Here is a 12,448-nt window from a genome sequence, read left to right as displayed (position 1 = left end):
TTCAATGCATGTTTAAGTGGCTTGAAAATATATTTTTAAGCATTACAGTTGTAACTGTACTAAACAAATGTAATTGCGTTTGTATGCATAATTTACAAGGAGTTTGTATAAGAAATAGTTATTTTGGAGGCTTATCAAAGGAATTCTGTTAGGTATGTGTAGGGAGGAGACTTGACAGGTCACTAGAAGTGTTTAATATGCCTGTGCTGCTGAAAGTATAAAAACATATTAAAAATGCCGAGAGTAAGACTGACCAAAGCAAAATTCAGTCCTGGTCCTTTTCTTAATTTGGTCCAAATCCAGATATGATTAGTTCTCACTGATTTCAGTAAATGTGAGCTTGTAATCCTACTTGTAAAGTAGGATTGCATGTTCAGTGATCCTTGCTTGCTTTGAGTAATATATACCAGCTACGCCACTTGTGTTTAGACCGATTCCTAGTGTATTTGCAGGCCATAGAAAATGAGTCTGATTCCTGATGGCCAACAATTATGAAGTCAAAATGATGAAGTGGCAAGTTGTCTTTTAAATTTTATTTGTAATTCCATTGTGTTAACACCATGTGACAAGGGAGAAGCATTATATTTTACCATGAAAGTAATATAAACATGTCCTGAAATATATTTGTAACATGGGACTGAGTAGAATTGAATCTTATTCATTTTTAGTGGCAATAGTAAATAATTGCTATAGCCAATATGCATTTATGTAATACAATAGAAAAATGTAGGGTTTACTGTATATGCTGATTGGAAAAAATAGCATTTTGCTTGATAAAAGAAATCAATTATGTATTTTAATATGTCTGGATAACTTTTTTTTTAAAGGTACTTTACCTTTGGTTTGTTTCCACAGGCTTGATACAACCCTAATAGACTTTACTGACATGAAGTGCCAACGAGGGGATTTAAGCTTCATTTTTAATGGTGATGCAGCACCCTCTGAATCTTTTGTAGTTTTAGACAATGAACAAAAAGTTTACCAGCGAATACATCATGAGGTGAGAAGCTACATGTATGTAAAGATTAATTTTAGTGAATGAGTTCCTAGTCATAAAATGTGCATTCTAATAAAAAGTCAGCTTCTGTGTATATGGCTCAAATAATATATGGCAATGAGGTCAAAAAAGGAAATTACTTGCCTGAATACAGACACCTAATAAGGGGAGAAAAAACAAAAGAAAAAAAATTGTTTTTGACTTTCTTCTGTCTCTCTTCATAGAAATGGGAATTTTTTTTTCCAGAAATGTAAGCAATTCCTTACCTCAGAGCTGAAAGTTAACAATTAATGCTGTTTCTTTACCTTGCAAACTTTTTGAATTTATGTTTCCATTGGTATAGGGGAGGATACTAAACTGTCTTTTAAAGATACTAAACTATTTGACAATGTAGCCCATACAGTCAATTATCAGCACATTTGCTGGCAGAGTTTCAGACATGTGTCTCTTTCCATAATACCAACTGTATAAGGCATACTGATGCTAATACTGTATAATCTTCTTTAAAAAGTCTAATATGGTAGTTTCCAGTAATGGTTAGTTCTTGAAACTTTTTTAATTTGACAGAGAGGAAAAAATAATTAAGGAATAAGAGATGTTCTTCTGTAGTCTGGTATTTCAGTGTTTGGGGTTTTTTTATTTTCTTTTAGGAATCTGAGATGGAAACAGAAGAAGAGGTTGACATTTTAATGAGCAGTGATATTTATTCAGCAACATTATCAACCAAATCAATTACCTTCACACGTGCCCAAACAGGATGGCTTTTCAGAGAAGACAAAACAGTAAATCTTCAACAAACCTTTCTTTTGTGACTGTTGAAAAATAGAATTGATAGAAAGCCAAGAAGAGAAAAGGGTGTTTCTTTGTATGTCTTTAGCACTTAATATGTTGAATCTCATGTCTCCCAAGTGGTAAACCTGGAGTTGAGAGGGACTTTCAAGGTGATGGCTGAAGAAGAAACTCAGAAATTGCCAGATAGTAGAATCTGCATGAGGCAGAACAGAAAAGGGATTCTTAGAGTTTTGTTGAGCAAAGACAAAATTGAACCCAAAATGTTGTAGCCTAGGAATCTGGAAAATAAAAAAAGATTAAAAACTGAAGTAGGAATAGGAAAGAGGTAAATTCATGGAGTTTGGCTAATATGGATTTCAGTTTGGTGGTATTATTTAAACATGTTTCTACACCTCCAACAGAAATCAGTGCTTGGGTACCTAATAAAAAGATTAGATGGAAGAGAATTAGCCAAAACAATCAGGGAAAGTGTAATAAGGCTTTTTCTGACCAAGACTCAAGAAGTTCCACCTTTTAGTGTTTGAGGACATTTTATCAATTCTAGCAGTTGAAATCAATTTGTTAAAGGTGTGATAGACATTTCAGTACGATGTCTAATATATTATTTAGGGCATAGGTTTGTCCAGGAAATGTGTTTTGGTCCCATATAACACAGATAACTTCTAGGATTTGCATTGTGTTTGCAGTTGTTGCTTGCCAGGCATCAATTTACCACTGCTCAACTATAACCAACAGATCTCCTTGCTGAATTCCTGTTTTTGTTGAGTGAATTATTAACTTACTTAAGAGTGTTTAGACAACCCACATGGACTTTTTTTTTAGCATTGCACTGATAATTCAGCACCTTTACAGAAGGAAGAGTGTGTAAAAGATGCAAGGTATAACTTTTCTTTCCAAGCTTCTTTTGTATATTCTGCTGGGATGACAGGTACCTTTGGATGATGCAGCAGAAAACTATTTATTTTGTTCACCAAAGATTGTCTCTGAAGAAACTGACTTCATGGGGAGAGATATTGCAGGACAGAAAAAGCCAGCAGTTTTAAGAAAATTATCTATTCCCAGGTTCTTTAACAATGGTTATCACTGGTGCTTGGTTATTCCAAAAGGAGTTCCCAAAAAGGAGTCCCCCTTTTCTTGGCATAAAATTGACCTGAGTAGAGCCAGCATGCTTATACTGGCATTCTTGAAAACTCATCAGCACTTGGTTTGTTTTGTTTCTGTATACAGCAGCAGAAATTACTGGAAATGGTTTGATCTCTATCCTATTGCATAAGAATGAAAGCACTCAGAGATATAAGGAAGTAAAATTAAAATGCTGAAAGGAAGAATTTCCTAAGCCAAAGGAGCATTTACGACATATAGTTTAGGAGTTTTAAAAAGGTTAGATAAACTAACACTTGCTGCTATACAAATGAGAATGAAAGCACATAGAGCCTGAAAATAATGTTTTCTTCCTTATATAAATGTACAGGCAGCCGTTTTTGTAGCCTAAAGTATTATGTGGTGCCACTCATACATTAGTTTGCATCTTAAACCGGAGGTGGGGGGATGTCATTTTATGGAGTTTGAACTCTGGGTTCAAAAATAAATTGGATAGCTATACAGATACAGATACCTATCTCCTAAGTTGAAACAATCAACCATTCAGGACCTCTCCAGACACAGAGTTAAAACAGATTTCCCAGGCAACCCTCAAATTAGCTCTTCAGGAAAAGATGACTTAATTAGATGTTTCATGCTAATGGGAGTTCTGTCGCCAAAGGAGTCCATGCAATAGTAGCACTTGCTTTGATGTGATTGGGGAAGTGCACTGCTAAGGCAAGCACTTGTACTTACATACAATACAAGTTAAGTAAAACTTTTCATTTTTATACTTTATTTCAATCAAACAGAATCATTTTAATATTTCAGTATACTTGACTTTTAAATGATTTTACTTGAAGATTTTAGAGATCATTAATTTCAATTATCTTTCTTACAGGAAAGAGTAGGAAACTTTTTGGCAGACTTCTACTTGGTTAATGGACTTGTTTTAGAATCAAGGAAAAGGAGAGAACACCTTAGTGAAGAGGATATTCTTCGAAATAAGGCTATCATGGAAAGCCTAAGTAAAGGTGGTAACTTGATGGAACAAAATTTTGAGGTATAGTTAGCTTGTTTTCTACAGTACACCAGTTTTATTTGGAAAAATTATCTTCACCTTCACAGCTGTCATTGAAAAGCATTTATAGGAAACGTTTCCCTTAGTTTAAAATATTGGAATTGGCACACACATCCTAGGCAGTGTTGTCTTTTTCCCTCTCAAACTGGTTAACGTGCACAGTGGAATATTAAACGTAAACAGTGAAGTCATTTGATCTTTCTAGAAGGGTTTTTTCTGGTGGTAGCTGACTGAGAGTATTTTAGTATTCTGTTGGACAGGATTTGTTTTTTTTTATTCTGGTTTAGAATGCTCCTCTAAAGTGTCTTTTTGTCATTATTTATTCCCCTTTAGATTACTTTACTGAAGGGACCTTCCAAGTCTACCATAATCTTCTCTCTGAATGGTCTCCAATTTCAAGTACATTATAAGGCGAAAACTGTAGAGGCTTAGATGCAGGGATAGCCTTAAATTTAACAGGTGTAATCCTTCCTTCATCCTCTCCTGAGCTGACAGATTATTCTTCAGTTAATTTAGAGTTGCTAATCTGAGTTTTAATGTCATTTGAAATGTTTGAATGTACTGTTGGTGTTTCGAGTCTGTTTTCTACATAATATTTTTTGAACTTCAATAATTTTCAAGAAAATTATACACGGTACAATCCATCATAAAGAAGCTGTGGACTTAATTTTGACATCTTGAGAATTAGTTATATCCATATCTTCAATGGATATTTATTAATATGAGAAAAGTTTTGTGAAGCACAAAACTTGCTAAAGAATATCTACTTGAAAACTGTAGTGAAGAATAGATCTAATGATTTGTAAATGTTGAGCTTTTTTTTACTTTTGCTGCAGTCTTCCAATGTAAAATGACTGATGTTACAGTCATGCCTTCCCTTTTTTAAAAAGGTATTGGAATTACTTGCTCTTATCAACCTGTAATTTTAACAGTAAACTTGGCACAGTGAATTTGCTGCTTTGGGGGACTAGTTATGACAACCACCTGACTCCTGTCATCCTGATAGTGTGTACAAATTGCATAGAAATTATTAATGAAAAATATCTCTATTCCCTTCAACAAAAACATATGCAAAGGGGCTAGTTGGAACATAGGTGTGGACCACTGTAATTCAGTGGTGGGGAAAGTGGGCTCCCTGCAGGCTCACCGGAGCCAATTTCAGGTGTTTTTCGGAGTGGGCTGTCCCATACCTCTGATTAGGTAACTTGCCACCTGGATAAGGGAAATGAGGCTGATGTCATATACTTGTATTTCAGAAAGGCCTTTGACTTAGTCTCCCACAATGTCCTCATGGTAAAATTGGAAAAATGCAGCCTTGACTACTTCAGTCTGCTGGCTAGGTAACTGTCTCCGAGGTACAACCCAGAGAGTATTAGTAGACGGAACTGACTCAACATTGCGAAAGGTGACCAGTGGTGTCTCCCAGGATTCATTTCTTGGACCAGTGCTTTTCAACATGTACATCAATGATTTGGATTTGGGTGTTAAAAATGTACTGGCAAAGTTCATGGATGACACCAAATTATGCGAGAGTGTGGTCACACTTGAGAAGAGGCTGGGGATACAGGCTGACCTGGACAGGCTTGCAAGGTGGGCAGATCAAAACCTGATAATGTTTAACACAGAGAATTGTAAAGTGCTCCATCTGAGGCGAAATAATCTGCAACACACTTACAGGCTCGGTGGGGCTACACTTGCTAGCACCACAACTGAGAGAGATCTGGGGGTCATGATAGACCACAGAATGAACATGAGCCACTAATGTGATGCTGTAGCTGGCAGAATGAACAAAACACTGGCATGCATCTTCCAGTGCATCTCAAGCAAGATTAAGGATGTCATCCTTCCACTCTACTCGGTCTTGGTGAGACTGCAGCTGGAGTACTGCATCCAGTTCTGGGCACTGCACTTCAGGAAGGATGTGGAGAAGCTTGAGAGAATCCAAAGGAGAGCCACGCGCATGGTTATAGAGGTCTGGAGGGCAGGTCATACAAGGAGAGGCTGAAGGACTGTGTTCAACCTGGAAAAAAGAAGACCTAGAGGGGACTTTGTGGACACCTATAAATATGTAAGGGGAGTACATCAAGGCCTGGGGAGCATCTGTTTACCAAGGCTCCCCAAGGGAAGACAAGAACCAGTGGCCACAAACAACTTTAAGATCGCTTTAGATTGGTCATAAGGAGAAACTTACTTATGATTCAAGTGTCTAGAGTTTGGAACAGACTCCCCCCAGAGGTGGTACAATCACCTACCCTGGAGATCTTTAAAAGACGTCTTGATGGGCATCTTGCTGGGGTCAACTGATCCCAGCAGTCTTTTCATCCCAGGTGCAGGGTGCTGGACCCAGTGATCTCATGAGGTCACTTCCAGCCCCTAACATCTGTGAGTCTATGGAAGGGAGAAATTCCCCTCCACTCCTGTGCAGCAGCAAAGCAAAGTAAAGTGGGACTTGGGAAGCCCCTGTGGTGGGAGCATCTTTTGCCTTTGGCTTTGGGGGTAGGCAGGCACCCAACATATCTATGCCTGCCTAGGGTAGGAGGGTACTTACCTGCTCTGCTCTGAGATGGGCTTTTAAACTCCCTACCAAAGTGGGGCTCAGTCTGTACTAGGCTGCCTCTGGAAACACGTGGGACTTCCGTAGTTTCCAGGGCTCTGCTGCCTACCTTCTCCATACTTCAGGTAAGTTTTGTGGTATATTTTTTTTAAAACTGTTTTCCCTGCTGTCTCTCTCACCTGTGGTTTCATGCCATTTCTGGCCAAATCAGAGTTTTCTGGGTCTTTGGGAGCAACACTAAATTTTGGGCTTTCCCCTGAATCCATACTGTGGTTTAGACCATAGTTAACACAATCCAGTGTGGATGATTTCTTGTTCTGCAGTTTCCAATACAAGTTGTTTTTTAAAATGTCATTATTTAAAAACAGTTACTCTGAGGTCAGTGATGAGGGAATGTCTAGGGAGGTTAGATCTTTTCCTACAGGCTCGTATGTCTTTCTGGAATTATTGTCAAGTCAGTGCTCATTCATTCTTTAACATAGGGGTCTCCCCATCTGTCCAACGTCAGCAGAAAAACACTGTAAGCAAGTGATAGCATATGTGATATTGGTAGAGGTGCAGCTGAATGAATCTCAGATGTTATAGTCTGTGTTGCTTAATCCAGTGATGATGTGGTCTTTGCTGATGAGGAGGCATAGCTGCCATTTGTATCTGGAGCAAGGTCTAGTGCCTTGGTAAGAATAGGAGGTAGGTAGTCTGTTGCTGAAGACACGCTGTTTAAGGTTGGAGGAGGGGCGGTGAGGGGGGGGTGGTGGCTGTCTAATCCAGAACAGGTTTGTCCCTCATGGCTACTTTGAAATGGTATTTTCCTGCAGGGTTGGAGGTCATTATTGTGTCCAAGCTGGTCAAACTGGGGGCTGTAGGTGATATGGTTGTCCTTGTCTTGAGGCTGGTATTGTAATAATCTGGAGTACTTGATTGATTTAGAGTGACTACAGTATTAGAATTGTATTTTAAGTGTAGGAATCCCTCCCAGCTCCAGATTGTTAAGGAGTATATCCCAGTCAGTGGGGTCAGAGTAGATACAGCTACAATGTAGAGCTAGGCTGTAGATGATGAATCTAGTGGTTTGCTTAGGGTGAGGTCTAGTTACGTGGCGGTAACTATCAGTCTGTTGGTTTCGATACAGTGCAGTGGTATTATAGCCATTGCAAACTTTTACAGCAGTTTCCAAGAAATGAATTTGCTGGGTACAGTATTCAGGAGTCAGTTTGGTGGAGGGGTGGAAGTGGTTAAAGTCCTGATTGAGTTTCTCTAAGGAATTCCTTCCTGTGTGTCCAAATGATCATCTCATCAATATATTTCAGCTATACTAATGTGATGAGAGGGCAGTTGCAGAGAAAGGTCTGTTTTAAATGCATTGACATACGGGAAGGCATACATGTGCCCATGGCAGTGCTGCTTGTTTGTAGATATAAAGAGTCTCCAAATCTGAAATAGTTGTGTGTGAGAACAGTGAGAGAGTGCAGTGGATATGGAGGCAGTCTCCTTATCAAGCGTGACTTTATGGCTTTTAATCAACCATCATGGGGGATGTTGATATACAAAGTTGTGACATCCCTGGTAGCTGAAGTAGCTGAAAGCTTTCCAGTGGAACCTGCTTTCTCTAGGAAATCAGTGGTGTCTTTCAAGTAGCTGGCAGCTCCTATGGCATATGGGTATAGGATAGAGTCAGTGTAGCCAGAAACTCCCTCCAAGATGGTGCCAATGCGAGAAACGGTGTGGTGTCCTTGGTTGCCAGGTTTGTGGATATTGGACAATAAGTGAAAGTTGCTTGGCCTGGGTTTCTGGGAGGTGGAAGACATGGTGGGTCTTGGTCAATTTGTAAAACTCCACGTTGGAGGTAGGTATTATCCAAAGAAAAGAATCCTAGCACAGTGATTCGCAACAAAGGTACCAGTGCACCTAGGGGTACCACAAGTGGTATGTCAGCCTCTGAAGGGTGCCATGAGGTATGAGGAGATAAGCATATAGGCTCAGGCTCAGTCCATGCCTGGCTGTTCTCCTGCCTGTACTGCCTGGGCCCTCTGCAAGGGTACCACTTAATGCAGGAGTGCCTTAGGTTTAATGAGGGGTGGCTTAAATCTTAAAAGTGTAAAAAGTTGAGAACCAGTAACTTAACACTTGTACAGTCTCAGACTGGCTGTCAGGAATGAGTAATGAGAACACTGGCATTTCACATCATGGTCAAAAATGTGTTTGAAGCATTTTGAATTCCAGAGTGCTTCAGATTCACCAGGCACAACCCCTTTATCCAAGTGCTTCGAAATGGCCTCGGCAGCATACCACAACACTGTTCTCAATGCCCTATTTACCTCTCAGCTTCTGATCTTCAGGGCTATGGATCGAAAGTACACATAAACCAATATAAGTGATCAGAAACCAGTTCATATCAGTAACACAATAGAAGTTCAATGCTCATAAACCACTTTCAAAGTGGCCGAAACCGGTTTACGATATACCTGGAGGGATGTAGTATCAGACTTAACTGATACTTGGGTTAAATCAATTTATTGAACTTCTGTCCCAGATCCCCCTCCAGATTCAAATTAACTCTGTCTCCCAGCATCCCAGGATGCTTTGCCTTGGCCCAAGCTGTCTGTTCCAGCCGAGCAGGGAGATGTGCTCTAGCATCCCCTGATATCTGGCGTGAACCACTGCAGGCATGTGGTTGCATCTCTGGAATCAAAAGTGAATGTCTGTTCACTTGCTTATCAGTTCAATCTATGCAGGTTAGACTAACCTGGGAAGATTGAATTAATTCAGCTTCAGGCTTTTTGTCCATTTGTACTTAGCCCAGAGGTTCCTGAGAACAGATGCGTGTACAGGCTTTTAAAATGACTGCCATCCTCATGTTTTTGTCGTTGGCTTTATTAAAATAAAGCTTGATGTGATGGGTTTGTTATATATCTAAAATATACACTTTCTTTGGATTGAAGGCTCTTTGGTGCAGGAGTTCTTCTGTTTGGACAGTACCTAGCACTACCATAGTGTCCGACTTAATGTTTCAAGCTTAGTGAGCAAAGGGAGAGTTGTCAGGGGGAGGAAGAACAGGAGGTAGAGATTATACGGAGCTAGTAAACTTGCATGGCTTCATACAGGCTGGAAGGAATACTGCTTGTTATAGATTTCAAAATGCAGTGGCCTCTCGAATGGTACAGTAGTTCATTACTATACAGATAATGACTTGTTTTCCTTAACAGCCTGTTAGACGACAGTCTCTTACTCCACCTCCACCCAACACAATTACATGGGAAGAGTACATATCAGCTGAAAATGGAAAGTAAGTATTTCCATGTTGTTCATCTTTTTCAACGGTAGACTACTTCTTGCTTTTGTAGCTTATATCTTTACATCTCCTATTGTTTCTGTATTTTCTTGCCTTGACCTGTAAAATATTTACACTTTTCTCTAGATTAACATGAATTAAAAAGGGCATGAATTCTTTACCTATAAGGCTATGCTGAGTATATAACTAATTGGACAGTATAATCAACAGAAAACATAACAGTATTTTAACTTTCATATTCTTTGATACCCAAAGCTCAAAGTATAAAGACATTCCAAAAGTTTAATGTCTGTTTCAGACTACTTCAGTACAGCTTTCTACCTAGAACATTTATTTTACTTTTGCTTATGATGGTAGTGTCAAATAAATAAATTGCAAAATCAAATATATAACTTATGGCATGAGTCTCTGTCTGTGTCCAGAAGAAGGCATTTCTGAAAAATGACTATATGAAGCTTCTCAGCAGCCAAACCTTGCATAAGTTTATCTAACACCATGGCTTAGAAGTCAGTGCATCTTAACTATAGTCATTGAGTTCATTTTTCCCTAGGTGTTTTAGTTTGTGGACGCTGAAGTGTGCTGTGTTCTTCACAAAAAAACAGTGATTATGTAGTCCATGTTTCAGTTAATTTGTAGTCTTAATGGAGATACTATGTTAAGTAGCAAGAGTTATCGAACAAGGGGAGATGTTAAAAAAAGCATATAATAGGATAATCTTGATGGATTTTTAATTGCATTAGATCAAGGCTGTTCAACTCATGGCCCTAGGCCATATGCAGCCTATGAGGGGTAAATCTGTGGCCCTCAGGCTCCCGCCTGGCTGTCACTTCCCTTCCGTTGCTGTGGCTACAGCAGGATCTGGGATCTCTAGGCTTCCCCTCCTTCCTCCAGGGGGCAAGGTGCAGGGTGCTTCTGGTAATGAGGTTAGTGAGGTTTGGTGGTTGTTTGAAAGCTAGAATAGGAAGATCTCTTTAATAATTGGGTCTTCTTTTAGTATGGGTTACAATTGTTTGAGGATTTTCCATGTAGGTTCTGAGGAGCGACATGTCATAACCAGCGGTGTGCAATTCATGGGGGTTTTCCTTCTGTACTGTAGCATTCTTTACATGGTATCTGGGTGGCTCTTTCAATAGTGTGATGCATCTCTCTGTGTCCTTGTTTTGAGTGCAAATTTGGTGGTATTGGAGGGCTTGGCTGTATATTACAGCTCTTTTGATGTGCCTAGTGTGATTGCTGGTTCTGTGCAGATATGTATGTTGGTCCGTGAGTTTCTCGTATATGGTGGCCTGTATTTTACCATTCTGGATAGTGATCATTGTGAAGTAACACCACAGACTCTTGAATTTACATCTTGACTGGCTTTCTTGCATGCACACCAGCCTCTGGCTTCTTTACTATTCATTCCATCTAGGAAGAGGACAGACTAATTGCAGATGTTTCCTCAGCCTGACAAAGGGTATTTATACCTGAAAGCTTGCAAAGAAGAATATTTTCAACTATTTGAGTTGGTCTAAGGAAAGATATCAGATTTACCTGTATAACATTAGGGCTGTCAATCGCAATTAACTGCCATGAATAATGCATTTATTTGATTTTGCATTATTTTTTAATGTGCATTAATCACTGCTGGTGATGGGGGGTGGAAAAAGCAGCCCCTCTCTCCTTACTGCTGCATGCCTGCCTGTGCTGCAAAAGTGACCCCTCCCCACCTAGCCACAGACACGCATGTATGCCTGCGCGCACACACATGCACACACTCAGCAGCTGGATGCGGGTAAGTGTATGGGTGGGACGGGTTGGAGGAACAGGTCTTGGGGACTGTCTAGGGTTTGTGTACATCCAAAAATATTTATGATAAATTGAGATTCTAGTATTGTTTAATTGCGTGATTTAAAATTGCTATAAATCGCAACTATTTTTTTAATCTCGTGATTAATTACGGTTCTTTTTTTAATTGTTTGACAGCCTTATATATATTCCTTGCCTTAACTAAAATCTAGTTTTATTTCTGTAAAAGAAATAAAACTGTAAAATCCCATTACAATAAAATCCCATTACAATAAACTGTTTCTTTCTTTTCTTAAGAGCTCCTCATCTGGGTAGAGAACTGGTCTGCAAGGAAAGCAAGAAAACCTTTAAAGCCACAATAGCCATGAGCCAGGAATTTCCCTTAGGAATTGAATCGTAAGTGAAAATTACTAGCTATAAATGTTGTTCTCTAATAAGCAGCAAAACTTCCTTGTGTCTTCATTCAGATGTTGCCAACTTAGAAATATGAGTGAAAACATGTTGGCAAGCAAATGAACTTTTAACTTTACCAGTCACCCAACAGTTTTCAAGGCGTACAGACACTTCAGCACCGAGTGAATATTTTGACAGAAATTGAAGTGTTTTCAAAGACTAGTGTTTCAAAGACCAGTTAGTCTTACCTCGATCCTGGGTAAGCTTTTTGAAAGAATTATCCTGGCACATGTCCATGAGGGGCCAGCGGGGGAGGTTATGTTTGGGGCCACCAACAAGGGTTCATTAGGCAGGTCCTGTCAGACCAACCTGGTGGCTTTGTATGACCAGGTCAAAAAATCCTTAGATGCAGGGGTAGCAGTGGACATAGTCTTTCTGGACTTTAGGAAGGCCTTCAACACTGTCTCTCACCCC

At 39.5% G+C, this 12,448-nt stretch overlaps 1 protein-coding gene across 1 annotated transcript in view; it reads left to right on the top strand.

Moving 5' to 3' along the window:
• Window positions 1–12,448, top strand: part of ANKRD13C (ankyrin repeat domain 13C) — a 64,734-nt gene that overhangs the window by 38,359 nt on the left and 13,927 nt on the right. The window contains exons 7-11 of the mRNA XM_019531618.1: window positions 856–1,000; window positions 1,648–1,779; window positions 3,771–3,932; window positions 9,708–9,787; window positions 11,879–11,977. Of these exons, the coding sequence (XP_019387163.1) occupies window positions 856–1,000; window positions 1,648–1,779; window positions 3,771–3,932; window positions 9,708–9,787; window positions 11,879–11,977 (618 nt within the window). The remainder of the gene's footprint in view (window positions 1–855; window positions 1,001–1,647; window positions 1,780–3,770; window positions 3,933–9,707; window positions 9,788–11,878; window positions 11,978–12,448) is intronic.

This window comes from Crocodylus porosus, unplaced genomic scaffold, assembly GCF_001723895.1.
Source record: "Crocodylus porosus isolate Cpor-Errol unplaced genomic scaffold, CroPor_comp1, whole genome shotgun sequence".
Classification (NCBI taxonomy): Eukaryota; Metazoa; Chordata; order Crocodylia; family Crocodylidae; genus Crocodylus; species Crocodylus porosus.
The sequence above is the reverse complement of the archived record's forward strand: the minus strand, read 5'-3'. Positions and strand labels throughout refer to the sequence as shown.